Consider the following 17,059-nt stretch of genomic DNA (forward strand, 5'->3'; position numbering starts at 1 on the left):
CAAAATGAACGATCAGGTGCACAGCCCAAAGATCTACCCACTGGGAGCCTTTATCTTTCCCACTGTCCTTCAGGGATGTCTCAGGAAGGGGCTGCAGGACTGCAGTTGCCCACTTTCAGGTGGTACCTACATATCCTGCAGAACCATCTGTAAACCAGGACTGAATCTTCTCTTCCTCCATCAACTGATCATTTAGAACTCCCCATGAGGCCACAGGTGCAGGCTGGGAGAGAGAAGATAGGGTAGCAGGAGCGGGACCCCTGGGCATTTGGGCCACTTCTTTATGTAACTTATGTGTGCCTTCAGGGCCTGCTCAGGCCAGATCACATGTATACCACTTCCATCTGATGATGGAGTATTGCTCTGCACACACAACTTTATGGATTAGTGGATCAGCTACCACCCAGTTCATGATTGGTGGCTCAGAACACTGGTCACTTGGTTGCCCATGGTTAAGTGTTTAGTCTCCACCAAGGCCCAGTAGAAGGTCAAAAGCTGTTTCCCAAAAGGAGAGTGGTTATCTATGGAGAATGGGAGGGCTGCTTCAAAATCCTAAGGGATTGTGCTGATTCACCTACAGGGGCCTGCCAACATCCCTACCTGCCACTGACACCTCAAGCACCACTGGATCTGCTGGGTCCTATGGCCCAGGCAGCAAAGCAGCTTGCATGGCAGCCTGGACGTGTGGCAGAGCCTTCCCCTGTTCTGGGCCCCACTCAAACAAGAAGCTTTTCAGGTCACTTGGCAAATGAGTAGAAATACTCACTCTAATGATGAATATGTTACCTCCAAAGTCCAAATCAGCCCACAAGGCATTGTGCCTTCTTTTTGGTTTTAGGAGGGGCCTGATGCAACAACTAATCCTTCACCTTAGAAGGGATATCTGTCTCCACATAACCATTCCACTTGACCTCTGGAAATTTCACTGAGGTGGAAGGCTCTCGAATTTTCATCGAATTTATTTCCTGTCCCCTGACATGGTAACGGAAATCTTCCCACAGTATTTCACCTAAAATACATATGTGCATGACCTCTAGGGCACAATGTTCCAGGGAAGGGCATTAGTAAATATTTCTTATGGTTCAGCCCCTGGCAAGTGTGTGGTTTCATTGAGTTCAACCTAAGAACAAAGGCAATTTAAAGCTTTCCTGATTACAATGCCCATTTACACACTTTGTTTTATTTCAGCCTCACAACAACCCTTGCATGGTAAACAAGGCAGATGTTGGTGACTCTATTTATAGAAAAGTAATCTGAGGATGGGGGAGGGAGTTTAAAGGAATAAGCACAGGGTCACTCTGATTTAAAATCCTGACCCCTCTCCAATGCTCTGAAATGCACACAATTCAGTGCCCACCCAGGAAAGGAGATGCCCAGAGCATGAGTTTGTAGATGCCAACAAGACATTTCTGCCCAGGTCCTGCTAAGCTATAGGGTGTGGGGCAGGGACTGGGGAAGAGGGAGATGGCACCAAAAGTGTTGACAGGGGAACCGTTCTAAGTATAACCAATAGTACTCTTGAAATTTACACTTGCTGCTGTCCTAGTCATGCGTGGAGTTTTCATGTGTGGAGTTCCATGACTAGGAGTCCTAGTCATGCGTGGAGAGCAAAACGGGGCATCTGTTTGAGCTACACCTGAGTCTTGGTTCAACGTCTGCACATTTGTTTAAATTGTGTCTACTGGCCAGCCTCTCTCCTGGTTGTTAAAGTCATCACATGTAAAATCTCTCACAATTGAAAGCAAATTTCAGGGACACAGTGCACATCCCTTTCTCTGGGGACCTGGTCACTCATTCATTCATCCAGAGACAGGCACAGACAGGCTGTGACACAGGAGCTGGCAATGAGGTCTCCACGTGGCCGGAACTGAGCAGCTATCTGGAATAAAGGGAGGGATTGCAGCGGCTGGAGCCATGTGGAAGGTGCCAAGTCCTGATGGAAGGGTTGGAACTGAGACTGCACAGGCAAGAAGCCTGGCTTCTGATGTGCTCTGGATCTTTAGGCAGAATCACTTCATCCCTCCAGGGCTCTGCTTCATTCATCTGTAAATGAAGGGGTAAGACCAGCTGATCTCTGAGAACTATTCCAGCTCTAATTAATTCTAAGCCCCCATTTACTCAACAGAAAGACTGTGGTACTTTCATAGTGTTTGTGTCTCTCATAAAATATTTATCTCTTCCTACTCTGCAGGGTAATTTCAGTGTCTGTGCTAGACTGTGTCCATGCTAGGACTATCATTTGGGAATTGTAGACTAAAACCATCATAACGTATTAGCTAAATGACCTGGGGCGGGGCTTTTGGCTACTTTCTTTCTTTCTTTTTTGTAGAGACAGGGTCTCACTTTGTTGCCCAGACTGGTCTCAAACTCCTGGGCTCAAGCAATCCACCCACCTTCGGCCTCCCAAAGTGCTGGGATTACAGGCAAGAGCCATCACACCCAGCCAAGCTTTGAACTCAGTTTCTTCATCTGCGAATAGAAATATTAATGCCTTTCCTGCCTGTATCCCATAGGGTAATTGTGAGGATCAGTGTTCACAATGGGTGTGAACAAGTTCTTGTAAAATATGAAAGGGTGCTCTGCATAAGGGATTATTATGATGCTAAATTGCTTGGAGACCTAGGCTCGTTGTGTTACTCATCGAGGACCCGGCAGAGCGCTTGGCTCTTGGAAAGTACAAGAAATGTTTGCTCAGTGAATAAATAAATGAAAGTGTGAACAAAAGGTAGAAGCCCAAGATGGGCAAGATACAAAGGGATTCAATCTGCAAATGTGTTCTATAAGCACCACCCTCCATCCTACTTCCACACTGAAGTGTTCAGGAGTTTACCTGTGAAGGACGAAAAAGCAGAGACTGTCCTGTCATTCTGCTGTTCAGGCCCAACGAGCTACCTGCGGAGGTGGCAGTGAAGAGGGTTTGGTGGCCCTGACCCAGTTTTTGTTCTCTCAGCCCTGTGATGCTGCTGAAAACTCCACTCAGCTTCTCAGCCTAATAGCTGCAGCCCTTTGTTGGTTTCTAAGCCTCTTTGCACAAACCAATAACAAATCCACAAATGCCTGGAGGGGAAAAGATGTCAGGCTGACTTCAATGAGTCTTCTCTTCTCTGGGATCTTGGCCCTTGGTATCCCTCCAAAGCCTCCAGAAAGATGTTTTGGTCTTTCTCTAACAGCTCTGTTTGTTCTCCGTGGGAGGTTGAATCTGTCATAAACTAGTCCATCGTAAGCAGAAGTCGAAGCCCATGGGCATGTTTTTAACAGCCCTCAGTTGGCAACAAGCAAGTTTGAGAGTCCCTGAGCCAGGCCAATATTCTCATGAAGCAGAGGCGAGCCTGAGCCCCAGCCACCCGCTTTGCTAATATGAGAGCTGGGTCTCAAACACTGGGTGCCTGACGTCCACGCCAATGTGCCTCCTACGGCACCAGGCCAGTCCCTCCAGAGGCACCCCTTTGTTTTATTTTCTTCTGTCCTTGTAAGCTGGCCAGTTGCCTCTGACCATAAGATGTACCATGGGCTCCTCCTGGGCCATGCACTGCCCCTCCCATGGGTGGGCAGTGCTGATGCCTGAGACACTGGGCACTCTGCTCACCCCACCCCCTCCTCCCTATCCAAGCTCAGACCACAGAGCCAGCCACTCCATGGTCCCAGACGTGAGGTCAGCTGTGGCTGGACCCTAATGAGCCTGGAAAGCCTGATTACAGCCTGTGGCTTCCTGAGTAATCATGGCCGCCCCCCTCCACCGGACTCCAGGGTGTGCCGGTCCCTCTCCTTCCCACGCACCTCGGCCACTGTTGCCCATCTTCCTTGGTGGCCTGAAGTGCCTTCCCTCAGCTCAGAGCAGCCACTAGCCCTTCTCTAGCCCTTCTCTCCTCTGCCCCTCACCCCTGCCTTGTTACTGGCAGGGTCAGTGGCACCCCGGCCTGGAGGGGCCTTGGTCAGCCTCTGTCCACATTCCTTGCCCCCACACTAACTACTAAACTACAGTTGTTGACTTCCTCCCTAGCCAGACCAGGTCACGCCTGCTGTCAGTCCTCTGCCCGCATGACTCATGCCTGGCCTGGAGGGCAGGTGGGGCCCTGCTCACCTAAGGAAGGCAGCCTTCTGAGTCCCCTTCTCACTCAGTGGGGACCCCAAAGCACTCTTTAGAAAAAGGCTCTGGGGTCTTCCTCCTCCAGGCAGCAACTAGGATTGCAGCCTCTGCTTCCTCCAGGCAGTGCCTAGGATTGCAGCCTCTCCCTCCTCCAGGCAGTGCTGGGAGTGGCACAGGAGCCAAGGTAGCGGCATGGGGGAAGGAGATTGGGTCTTAGAGCCTCTCGGGTCTGGATTGGAATCCTGACGCCAGCACTGTTATCTTGAGCACGTGGCCACCCGCTGCACCTGCATTGTCATCTGTAAAATGGAGCAACAGCCTCCTGCCTGGGACATAGCAGACACTCGACGAAGTTGGCAAATGTCACTGCTCTCATGTCCCTCCCTTCTCCACCCTGTGGGAGATTCAAGAAGGCATGGAGCAGGCAGAGAGTGAGCAGGGCTGACTATGGCACGCCAGCACCGAGCAGCTCCAAACACCAGCCGTGACACGGGCAGCGAGGGAGGCTTCTGTCGGCACCACAGGCACCCATCAGTAGCCCACGCGGAGACCCACAAGATGTAGACAGGCCCCCGATAACATCGTCCACTCTATCTTCTCCCGGCCGCTGCCTGGGACACCTCCCACTCCCATCTGGGTTCTCAGAGATGGGGTCAGAAGCGGCAGCTGTGGCTTAGGGGTGGATATAGAGAGGGAGGGAACCCTTCTCCCTGCATCCTCCCTCCACTCACGCTAGGCTGCAGCTCCTGGGCAATGAAGGGAATGATACGACTGAGGCTTCTGCATAAACATCCACCAGGAGCATGTGGGCGCTTGGGCCTCCACACCTAGGGAAAGACTCCCCAGAGCTTCCCGGGAAAGAGGAGCTGGAGGGGGCTGGTGGGGAGGAGGGAGAGTTTTTTCTCCTTTGCTGCTGGCACAGAATCCCTTAGAAATCACAGATATAGGCCAGGTGGGATGGCTCATGCCTGCAATCCCAAAACTTTGGGAGGCCAAGGCAGAAGAATCACTTGAGCCCAGGAGTTTGAGACCAGCCTGGGCAACATAGTGAAACCCCATCTCTGCCAAAAAATAAAAATAAAAGAATCAGCTGGCGTGGTGGCATGCGCCTGTTGGAGGATTATTTGGGCCCAGGAGTTCAAGGCTGCAGTGAGCTATGATTGTGCCACTGCATTCCAGCCACAACAGAGCAAGACCCTGTCTCAGAAAAAGAAAGAAATCCTCACAGCTGGCTGCTGTGTTCTTAGAGACCAGGGAGGAGAGGTTGTCCACCAAAGATGGTGGCATAGAAAGGAATGGAGTTCCAGAAGAAGGTGAGAGGGCCCCAGCTGTGTGTAGGAGCAGGGCAGGGCATCCTTGTCCCAACGAGTCTTCTCAGGCTTTTCCTGAGTCAAGGCTGGAGATGGGGATTGTGAACTTGTCCACCCAGAAGGCGAGAGTGGAGAGAGTGGAGTACCAGGGAGCTGGGGACAAGCCCTGGGGGAGAAGTGAGCCCAGGAGGAGTCGGGACAGAAGGAGGAGGCGAATGCCCACCCAGACAGGGAGGAGGGAGTGGCAGGAGAAGGGGTCATGGAGCTGCAGGGCCCTTGGAAGCTGAGTGAGCACGCAATTTTGTGGATGAAATCTGAGTTTTGGAACAGTGTTGCCAGCATTGCCGCACCACCGACAGCTTCGTGGGGCGTCTCCGCCTCTGTATGGCTCTCTGCTTTTCCAAACCGCAGCTGGCCCAGGCGCCAGGAGCAGAGGTAGGGTGAAGACAGACGCTATGGCTGTGCTGGTTCCCTGCAGGTCCTGCCAGGGTGGGGAGGTGGCTCCTGCGCAGGCATCAGCCTGGGCCCGTGGCACTCTGGCTGCTGAGCTGCCAGGGGCTCCTGCAGGCCAAGGATATCTCCTGCCTCCCGGCTTCTCTGAGGCCAGGCTGCTGCCACTGCTGCTGGCCACCCTTCATCCCTGGCTAACTCAACAATGGAATCTCAGCCTTGCTGCTGGCAGGCCACGTGAGCCATGCAGGGCCACATCCCCGTGGCGGGAGGTGGGCAAGGGCAGGTGGTGGCAGGGAACCGACTGGAAGGATTTTATTGGCTCTGGTGGGGCTGGCTCTGTCTGGGCTCTGGTTTCCAGTTTAGGTCATAATAAAGGATGTATTCACTGACTCTGCTCCACTTAGAAACACTCTGGGAAGAAAACAGAGAGGGGCACAGCAGAGGGCTCAGATAGCATCAGCCAGGATGAAGGGGCCTGTGCCGCACAACTGGATACGGCAGTGGAGGGCTCCCGGCTCCCAGCATGCAGAATCCCTTCCCCCGAGAGGTCCACTTTCTGCCTTGTGTCCTCAGGGTTGGCATAGCTATGAGGGGTGGAGACTCTCAGACCCACATAGCCAGAAGGACATGAGGTCATCAGTCCCCTGTCCTCGGCACTAGACAGGGCTCCTTAAGGAAGGGCCATATCTTCATCTTGGCAACTCCCGCAGGCCCTCATGCAGAGCCAGGCTCACAGGAGGGTCCATGGCTGCTTGGTGAATCACCCCCTTCAAGCACATACTGAGTTTTCCTAACTGCATTCCAGGCTCTGTGTCCAGGGCTGGGATGTGAGCCATGGCTCCTGCCATCTTCCTAGGGCTGCACAGTCTAGCAGGACCCACCAGAGAGTACCCAGTGTTTGCTTTCACTGTGAGGTGACTTCTCTTTCTATGTGTCAATGAAAAGACTCACAACGCAGTAGCCTTAAGAGCTCAGTGAAGACGCTGGGTGATCAGGGTGGGCTTCCTGGAGGTACTGACCTTTCTCTGGGCTGTCACTGTGCCCACTTACTCACACTGGGACACACCTATTTCTCATGCCCCACTTTCTTAGTTTTCTCCTCCATGTCACCTGACTTGAACCCTGTTCCCAAATGTCTGAGAAGTCATGGGGGTGGGGTGGGGGTGAATACAGCGGTCAAAGACCATGCATGAGAAGGTACAGGAGGTCAGACTGGCCTCAGAGCAGGACAGGCAATCCTGGACAACCTTGGCCCGTTCTCGAAGCTGGCCAGCCCCTTGTTCCCTAATCTCAGTGTGTGTGTGGAGCTATCGGCAAGCCTTGCAGTGAGAAATGAGTGTCCGCTGGACTTGTTCAACCCTCGGGCTGTCGCCGTGCCCGCTCTGCTCATGGGCGAGCCTTGGGTGGGGAGCCCCTGACAGACTGACCTCTCCCATCTTCTCTCCAACCTCAGGTGCCCCCGGCCCTCCAGGACCAAGAGGACTCAAAGGAGATATGGGCGTGAAAGGGCCTGTTGGCAGCAGAGGCCCGAAAGGAGACCCCGGCAGCTTGGGCCCCCTGGGACCCCAGGGTCCTCAGGGGCAACCTGGAGAGGCCGGGCCTGTGGGAGAAAGGGGCCCTGTTGGCCCTCGAGGGTTCCCAGGCCTCAAAGGCTCAAAGGGCAGCTTTGGAACTGGAGGGCCGAGAGGACAGCCAGGCCCAAAAGGGGACATAGGGCCCCCAGGGCCAGAAGGGCCCCCGGGGTCTCCAGGGCCCTCAGGGCCTCAGGGAAAACCTGGAATCGCAGGGAAGACAGGGTCACCAGGCCAGCGGGGGGCCATGGGGCCTAAGGGTGAACCAGGGATCCAGGGTCCCCCCGGTCTCCCGGGGCCTCCAGGTCCACCAGGAAGCCAGAGCTTCTACTAAGGAGGGCTGTGGCAGAGCCACTGTCACACAGAATGCCGGAGGGGCGCAGAGCAGATCCAGGCCCCAGAAAGCCTCACCTACAGACAGCTGTGGTCCTCTGATTCCAATGAGGGGGTTCCCCAGGGCTGACCCTGCAGCTTTGGGCTCCCCCATAGTGACTGTGCCATAGGAAAGCAGCCCCTCCTCACACACACATGTGCACATGCACACACATGCATGCACACACATACACACACATGCATGCACACATACACAGGCACACATGCATGCACACATACACGCACGCGCACACACATGCACACATATATGCACACGCACACACATGTACACACACATGCACTGCACACATATCCATGCACACAAACACATATATACACATGCACATACACAGATTTTTCTGCTGGCCAGGTGGGCCAACTGGGTTTCCCTGGCTGGGCAGGAGGAGAGGGCAGAGAAAGACCCCCTCTCCTGTGACTGAGCCTGCCAGGGAGGCAGCTACCTCGGGAGGAAGGTCTCACATCTGTCTCTGGGCACCCATGCTGGCCAGCAGTTTCCCAGGGCTCCCCGGGGTTGAAAAGCCCCAAGGGTGGGGCGTTACTGCCAAAACTCCAGAGGCAAAGTGGACCTGGCAACCACAAGACCCTCCCCATAAGCAGGGGACCAGCATACCCGGGAGCTGTCCCTGTCTGTCACAGCACAGTGGGGCCACGAGGCTGACATTCTCTGGCCTTGCACACAGTGCCCCCTGAGAAGTTCAACATTTATTTCTTCACGTGTCCAGAAAATTCCTCAATTCATCCTTGCCTCTGCCCTTCAGGAGCAGCCTGGAAGGAATCCAAGCAGGAGCTTCATCTGCATGGGGGCACTCTGCAGGCCCTGGAACATTGGGCCTGAGTGGAGGTGGGAGACAGAGGCAGGCCAGAAGGTTCTCTCTGCACAGCTGCCTCCCTTGCTCTCCCTGAGGCTGGCCTGCCCCATTCCCCAAGGGGGCTCCTCTGGAGTGGTGGGGAGGATCAGGCTGCGGAAGGGCCAACCCCTTGCAACAGGGCAGCTCTCGCCTCCCGCACACAGCTCTCCTGATCACAGCTGCATGCTGACCTTGTCCCACCGGGACCCACAATGGCCCGAGCCCTCTTTGCATGGGCAGCCAGCTGGACTAGGAGTGGGAAGGGCCTGGACACCCACAGAGGCCCCATCTGTCATCACTCCTTGGCACCCACCAACTTCCTGCACACACTGGCAGAGAGGGGCACTGGGAAATCACCCCACAGGGTGGAGGTCTCCTGTTGGCTACACTCTAAAGCTGCTTTGCCTTCATGTTCAAACAGATTCAGGCACCACCCCCACCACTGCCCGCAAGGTTAGGGCATAGAGTTGTCTCCTTCCCAACACGGACCCAGAGACCAGCCCTTCCCTGCTCAAAGCCTTTCCCCACCTTCCTGACTGTCCTGGATGTGCAACTGGTTTGCACTGCACACCCCACGGCCATGTAACTCTCCTGTCCACATATGATAATACCATTCTGCATAGTATTACTGACTCAGTAAAGAGCTATTTCCAGGAGTGAGGTGTCTTTGAGTCCTTTCTGCCTGACTTGGGGGCATGATGCCTTCAGGGCTGCACTCCAGGTGGGCCTCTGAAGGAGAACCAGTGACGAGGGTCCCCCAAAAATTCAATCTCACTGTGGAGTTGGGTCTAACCTCATTTTAGAAACACTGAGTTCGGCCAGGGACCAAGAGCGTCTGAGGGAATTACTCAGAGAGAGCAGGAACAGAGGGGGAAATGCTAAGCCCAATGCATCTTGCAGCCTGGCCCTGGAGCTCTTTGGCTAAAACAAGATTGGAAAACAGGGCAGGCCTGGACATGTGAGTGATACCTCCTGCTTCTGGCTTTTGTCTCCAAGACAAGGAGATAGAACAGGAAAGGAGGCAGAGACCAGGCCAGACCTGCCCCAAGGGGCCTGGCTTGGCAGGGTCTGCGGATTACGGAAGAGGACAGCCGGATCCTCTGTGAGTCGGCACAGCAGCCTCACTCACTGGCAAAATGTGACCTAGTGCAAGCCTGGGGCCCTGTTTTTTGGGTTTTTTTTTGGAGTTTTTTTGGTGGGTTGGTGCTTAGTTGAGGAAGTGAGCAAAAGGGCAGGGGAGTGAGGATGGGGCCAAACATGGCTGCCTCACATGGACCTCACCGCTTCCTCTATAGTGAGTAGCATGAGGTCCCTCCTCCCCACTGACATCTGAGATGTCCACAGCACCTGACAATGTTCAACACACCATAAACATCAGCCATTGTCACGATGGGACTTATTATATGGGTGAAGAGCCTCCTGGGCCACAGTGGGTGTGCTCTGTGCTCCTCTGCAGGTGAGTAGCCAGCACACCAGCCCCTGCATGTCTCATTTCACGCTCCCTGAACTGTGAGAGCTGGGAGGGACCTGGGGGAGTCTGAGGCTCAAGTCTTTTACTTCTCATGGGACAAACCAAGGACTGAGAGCAGTTGAGGGGTTTGCTGCACATCTGGGGCTGGAACTCCAGTCTGGTGTCTCTGGCTAGTGGTAGATCCAGTTCTCAGGCTACTTTCCTATTGGTGAGGGTCCTCAGGAAGCCTCCTACCACATATTTCTTGGGAAGTGTTCCCGCCCCAATCCTGTTCCCTGTCGTAAGTCATCAAACTGCTCTTAGTATTAATGTGGCCCTTTGGAGTATCTGGACAGCTCTAGGTACTACTGAAATCCAAACAGCGGAACCTGGGGTTTAAGGGGACAGACAGTTAGAACTGCAAAGCTTGAAGCAAATGCTGAGAATCCCTATATTCATAAATTCTGTGAATGGATGAAACCCACCTCAGAGTGGGTGATTGAGTGAGTTCCATGATGGAGGTGCCTCGGTGGCCATGGAAACGGGGCAGGTTGTGCTTCTGCCCTGCTGGCCCTTCATCACTGTGGGACCTTAGGCCTAGCACTGGCCCTCTCTGACCTTCAGTTTCGTCATCAGAAAACAGAGGGAGTGGACTGGTCTTGCCTCCATTGAGTCTGACGTGCTGTGTTCCTCTGTCCTGCAATTCTAACCAAGTGCTCCTTCTCCTTCCCTGCTCGATTATTTTCTGGAACTTTCCAGGGCCAAGGCGATGAAGTCTGAACCCATATTGAGTGGTAACAGCCATTGGAATTTCAGTCTCCAGATTAGAAGCCCAGCCTTCACCACTGGGGTGATTTTAATCCGCACCAGACTTGCAAAGCCCTGAAGTCACTCCTGGGCCTCTTTCTTTTCTTTCTTTCTTTCTTTTTTTTTTTTGAGATGGAGACTTGCTCTGTCACCAGGCTGGAGTGCAGTGGCGTGATCTTGGCTCACTGCAACCTCCGCCTCCTGGGTTCAAGTGATTCTCCTGCCTCAGCCTCCCGAGTAGCTGGGATTACAGGCATGCACCACCATGCCCAGCTAATTTTTGTATTTTTAGTAGAGATGGGGTTTCACCATGTTGGCCAGCATGGTCTCGATCTCTTGACCTCATGATCCACCCGCCTCAGGCTTCCAAAGTGCTGGGATTACAGGCGTGAGCCACCGTGCCAGGCTGCCTGGGCCTCCTTCTAAGGAGAGCAGGGGCTTGCTGGAAGCCATAGACCTGGCTCATGTCCTTTGAATGCCTCTAAAAACCCCAGGCCAGCCCACTCCTTTCACCCTGGCGACCTCACCACCTCTCCAACCCAGGCAGGACAGGGGGCTGGGCAAACCTTCTGCCCTCCCTCCAACTCTCGTCTCTAGCCAGGGCTGAGCTGACAACTTCTGTTGTGCCAGCCCTGGATACACCTGTCAAAACAGAGCCACGGGAAAGGAGAGCAGAGAGCTGAAAAACATGGTCTGACCACAGTGAACTTTCCAGTAGGGCTGGGCTAGGCTGGGCTGGCAAGCCTTGACCTGTGGGTGGTGTGCTGAGCAGCCTGGCTGGGGATTGTTTGACCTGCAGGAGCACAGACCCTTTGTTTTGCTTGCCTTCTTCTGTCTTGCCCTTTTGTTTTCTTTTGAACACTTCCAAGTGCAAGACTCTGTGCTTGGTGTGGCAGGCAGTATACACAGGCAGGTGCAGTGCAAGCAGGCAGGAGTCCCTCAAAATGCAGATTGCCGGGTTGGGTGCGATGGCTCATGCCTATAATCCCAGGACTTTGGGAGGCCAAGGCAGGTGGATCACTTGAGGTCAGGAGTTCAAGACCAGCCTGGCCAACATGGTGAAACCCCGTCTCTACTGAAAATACAAAAATTAGCTGGGCAGGGTGGTGTGCACCTGTAATCCGAGCTACTTGGGAAGCTGAGGCAGGAGAGTTGCTTGAACCTGGGAAGTGGAGGTTGCAGTGAGCTGAGACTGTACCACTGCACTCCTCCCTGGGTGACACAGTGGAGACTCCATCTCTAAATAAATGAATAAATAAATAAATGCAGATTGTGGGCCTCCCCCCCAGAAACTCTGATTCAGAATCAGGGATGCAGTGGGATGGGAGGAATGGGGCGGGGCGGGGTGTGGGGAGGTGGGGGAGGAACGTGTACTTCCCCCAGTTTCCCAGGGATTCTGACGCCCCATATAAAACTTGGGAGCCACAGGTGTAGGAGATATAGAAAAATATTGTTTTTTGATTTATGTATATAATTTCAATTAATCTTCACAAGCAAAGTGTGTTTGCATTTTATAGATCAGAAAACAAGTCTCAGAAAAGCTAACTCATTCGCTCAAGGCCACATAGATGTTAAGTGGTTTCAAACCCAGGATTTTTAGAAGCTGCTATACTGAGCTACTTCTTACAGAAAGGTGGGATTGGAAATTAGATAAGACCTGTGTTTGCATCTGAGATTGCTGAGTTCCACAGAATCAACTTGCTCAAGTTCCCAGAGCCAGCTAGTGACAAAGCTGTGACAAGGCTTCACACTGAGGGCTGCTGGGTTTCCCGGTTCCAGCTGCCTCGTTACTAACACCACCAGTGAGAGCAGTGCAGGAGATGGCAGCAGGAGTGTGCTTCTGGCTGGGAGAGTTGGCAGCTTCTCAGAGGAAGCCAGGTGCTGACCTCAGCCAGGCCCCAGACTTCCCTGAGGCCTTTTCCCTAAGCCCAAAGTCTCCAACATAGGTGTCCAACGAAATCCCCCGAAGTGAGGAACAAACTATTAAATATTAGAACATCTCAATGTGTTTCATCTATTCTAGGTCACACTTTGTTTTCACATAATCGGATATGATATGAAGCCAGCCATAAAGCCCAGGATGACCAAGAATATAATTTGAAAATGAATTTGTTTACTATCCTTAATGGTAAGCATCACCTTAAGCACATATTATGCCTTGAGACACTAGCCAATTATGGTACATGAAAATAATTTATAAATAAATAAATTTACCTATATTAGGAAGATGATTTAAATTTTTATTTTACTAAGGGGGATGTGATTAAAATATTTGGACACCACTGCTCAAACCCAACTCTGTTGCGTCCAACACTCTGCCTTCTGATAAAACACAGCTCCCTATAGGGAAAGGGAGAAAGGGAACAGCCACGTGATTTTACCCAGATTTGTAATATGATGGTTTCTTCTCCTTCTGAACTCCCAGACGAGGATGTTCCCCAAGTTTACAGCTTGGGACTTGCTTGTTCCCCATCATCCATCATTGTCATCATTTCAGCTTCACAGGCTTCCCTTCTTCCAGACGTAGACACATTTAAAACCTTAATAGGCAGTGTGTGGATCCCACTGAATTCCTTCACTCATTCAACAAATAGTTATTGAGTTGCAACTAGCTGCCCCATACTGTACTACCTACAGAAAAGGCTAGTTCCAGATTCACCTTAGCTTCCTGTCCAGGGCCACTTTCCAAACTACCACACAGAGAAGTGGAGCCCAAACAGAGTCATAGTCTCATGGGAAGAAGAAACGGTGACTGAAGTTTGGGACTTCCAAGGCAGCTGGAATTGGATGGGGTACTGAGCAGGAGGGAGCTGTGCACAGAAGGAGCTCAGATATCTGCACAGACTTCCCCTTGAGTGACTGATCTGCTTGAATCTGTGGGGAATCTGTGAGCTGACTAGAGATGCCGAAGGGTATACAGCGATAGGGAATTTTGGAGGTCTCACCAGCCTTACTAAACAACACCATGCATTCAGTTGAGACACCAGAAAATCCATAGTTTAAAAGTAAAACCACTGTAGTTCTAGAGTAACAGCTATTCTAGACTACAGTAACAAAGCTAAAAAAGCAGCATCTCTCTCTCAATAATTGATAGAATAAGTAAACAGAAAATCAGTAAGGATATAGAAGACTTGAACATCACTGTCGGTCAATTTAACCTAATAATATGGGAAAAACACTGCACCAGCTGTGGGTGAAGATCATTCTTTTCAAGGGCAGATAAAATATTTACCAAGGTAGAACATGATGTGAGCCATGAAACAAGCCTCAACAAATGTAAAAGAATTCAAATCATGGAGAGTATGTTCTATGCCCACATGGCATTTAATTAGAAATAAGCACAGAAAGATATCTACTGTCTTCAAATAACTGGAAATGAAATAGCACACTTCTAATTGCTCATGAGTCAAATAAAAAAATCACAAGGGAAATTAGAAAATATTTTGAACTTCATGAAAATGAAAACATAACATGAAATTTGTGTGATACAGCTAAAGCAGTGTATGGAGGGAAAATTATAACGTTAAACATTTGTATCGGAAAACAAGAAAGTTCTCAAATCAATGACCTAAACTTTAACCTTAAAGTTTAATACAAGAAGGGCAAATTAAACCCAAAATAAACAGAAGAAAGAATACAATAAAGATAAGAATTTAAAGAAAATGCAAATAGAAAAATATAGAGAAAAATTCATGAAACCAAATACTGATTCACTGGGATCAACAAATGAATAAGTCTTTAGTCAGACTAATCAGAAATAAAAGAGGGAAGACAGAGATTACCAAGAGTGAGACCATCACCACAAATCCTACAGACATTAAAAGGATAGTAACAGAATATTATGAACAACTTTGTGTCAATAAAGTTGATGACTTACATGAAAATGGACAAAGTTCTTAAAGAATACAAACTACCACAGCTCACTCAAGAAGAAATAATGAGTATAGCTCCATTGCTATTACTATAACTATGAAAGCAATGAACTTTATAGTTAAAAGCCTTCCCACAAAACAACTCCACACCCAAATGGGCTCATTGATGAATTCTGCCAAACATTTAAGGAACAAATAATACAAATAATACAAATTCTACACAAAGTCTTCCAGAAAATAGAAGAGGAGGAAACACTTCCAAACTTCTTCTGAGTCTAGCATTGCCCTAATAGCAAAACCTGATACAAATTGCAAGAAAATAAAGCCATTACAAGAAAAGGAAATTATAAACCAGTATCCTTCATAAATATAGAAGTAAAAGCTCTAAACAAAATTTTAGCCAATCAAATGCAGCAATATTTAAGATGGATAATATAAGTGGGGTTTATCTCAGGATAAACCTTGTAGTTGTTTTAATACTCAAAAATCAATGTAGGCTAGGTGTGGTGGCTCACGCCTGTAATCCCAGCACTTTGGGAGGCTGAGGAGGGCAGATCACCTGAGCTCAGGAGTTCGAGACCACCCTGGGCAACATAAATGGAATCATATTATATGATTCTCTTTGTGTCTAGCTTCTTTTCTTCATTACATTGTTTTTGAGTTTTCTTCATGTTGTTGCTTATATTTTATTGTCGTTCTCCTCCTTCCTGTTTTTCTTCTTCTTCCTCCTCTTCCTTGTTCTCCTCCTCCTCTTTCTTCATAGTCTCACATTTCTTGAAAATACCACAATTTACTTACTTACTTACTAAGTAAGTAAGTCTCTACTAAAATACAAAAAATTAGCCAGGCATGTAGTGGTGAGAATAAAGACACTTTTTTATTTCTTAATTTCTCTAAAACATGTTTTGTTAAAGGGGAAATCATCATTGTGGGGTTTACGACATACAAAAGTAAAATGAGCAGTAACAGTAGCACAATGGAAGGGAAGTGGATCCGTGGAATATTCTTGTATCATATTCACTTCTCATAAGTCAAGAATATTAAGCAAGGTAGGCTATGATAAATTAAGAATGTATATTATAGTTTTTAGAGCAACCTGTATCAACAACAGCAACAAAAAATTTACTCTCTCAGGAAGTGATAGGTCAAGTAGGCTAAAAAAAATCTATTAGATTTGAGAAGATATGAATTAGGTCAACTAACTTAAAATTATTGGCATTTACAGAACACAATAACCAACAACTCCAGAACTTACATTATTTTCAAGGGCACATCAGATATTAACCAAAATAGACCATATGCTGAGCCATAAGGTAAGTCTCAATGCGTTTGAAAAAGACTTAAATTACACAGACAGTACTCTCTCTACATGGAAGTAAATTAGAAATCAGTAAATGAGAGATACACGTCAAATCCACAAGTACTTGTTACAGCAGCACGTAGACTAATATTGGAACGATACAGAGATTAGCCTGACCCTTGTACAAGGATGACATGCAAATTCAGGAAGCCTTCCCTTTTTTTAATCCACACATTCTTAGCAATTAAAGATAAAAACCTCTAAATAACCATAGATCAGAAAGAAAAAAAATCAGAGAAAATTAGAAAATATTTTGAACTGGATAGTATTGCAAACATAACATACCAAAATATGTTGGATGCAGATAAAGCAATGCTTAGGAAATTTAGAGCTTTAAATGAGTATATAAGAAAATAAAGATTTAAAACTTACTGATATATGTTTTCACTTTAATAAGACAGAAAAAGAAAAGAAATTTAAACCCAAAATAAATTGAAGGTAGAAAACAATATTAAAGCCAGAATCAATAAAATAGAAAAACGAAAATAAAGGAAAACCAACATGACCAAAAGTTACTTCTTTGAAAAGATAAATAAAATAAGAAACCCCTAGATAAAGAGATCAACACAAAAAGGGAAGAAACAACATTAGTAATGAAAAAGGGAACATCACTATAGAATCAACAGACAGTGAAGGGTAACAAAGAAACATTTTGAACAAAGTTATACCACCAAACTCAATAACCTAGATGAGATGGGCAAATTCTTTGAAAGATAAAAATCACAGAAACTAATACAAAAAGAAAATCTCCACTAATATTTTAAAAATTGAATTCATAGTTTAAAATTTTTTCCTAAAGAAAACTCCAAGTCCAGTTGGTTTTATTACTGATTTATTTCAAACATTTAAGAAATACATAACGCCAACATTAAACAAACTCTTTCAAAAGGGTAGGAAACCAGTAAGGT

At 48.9% G+C, this 17,059-nt stretch overlaps 1 protein-coding gene and 1 non-coding gene across 6 annotated transcripts in view; both read left to right on the top strand.

Moving 5' to 3' along the window:
* Positions 1-17,059, top strand: part of SCARA3 (scavenger receptor class A member 3) — a 122,573-nt gene that overhangs the window by 29,346 nt on the left and 76,168 nt on the right. Inside the window, exon 6 of one of the 5 annotated variants that reach the window (XR_008667700.2) lies at positions 12,943-13,047. The exons of 1 other annotated variant lie outside the window; for it this stretch is intronic. Coding sequence is in view for 3 of the 4 variants with exons in the window: in XM_031013671.3 (XP_030869531.3) it covers positions 7,304-7,755 (452 nt within the window). In the remaining variant the exon portion in view is untranslated. Of the gene's footprint in view, positions 1-838; positions 7,282-7,303; positions 9,319-12,942; positions 13,147-17,059 lie in introns of those variants that run through there. 3 more of the 5 variants (XM_031013671.3, XM_004046827.5, XM_063709156.1) reach the window with 3 other exon arrangements.
* On the top strand, positions 16,212-16,315 carry LOC115935654 (U6 spliceosomal RNA). Its single transcript, XR_004071278.3, has one exon. It is a non-coding gene; the product is annotated as a U6 spliceosomal RNA (small nuclear RNA).

Source organism: Gorilla gorilla, chromosome 7 (genome assembly GCF_029281585.2).
Source record: "Gorilla gorilla gorilla isolate KB3781 chromosome 7, NHGRI_mGorGor1-v2.1_pri, whole genome shotgun sequence".
NCBI lineage: Eukaryota > Metazoa > Chordata > Mammalia > Primates > Hominidae > Gorilla > Gorilla gorilla.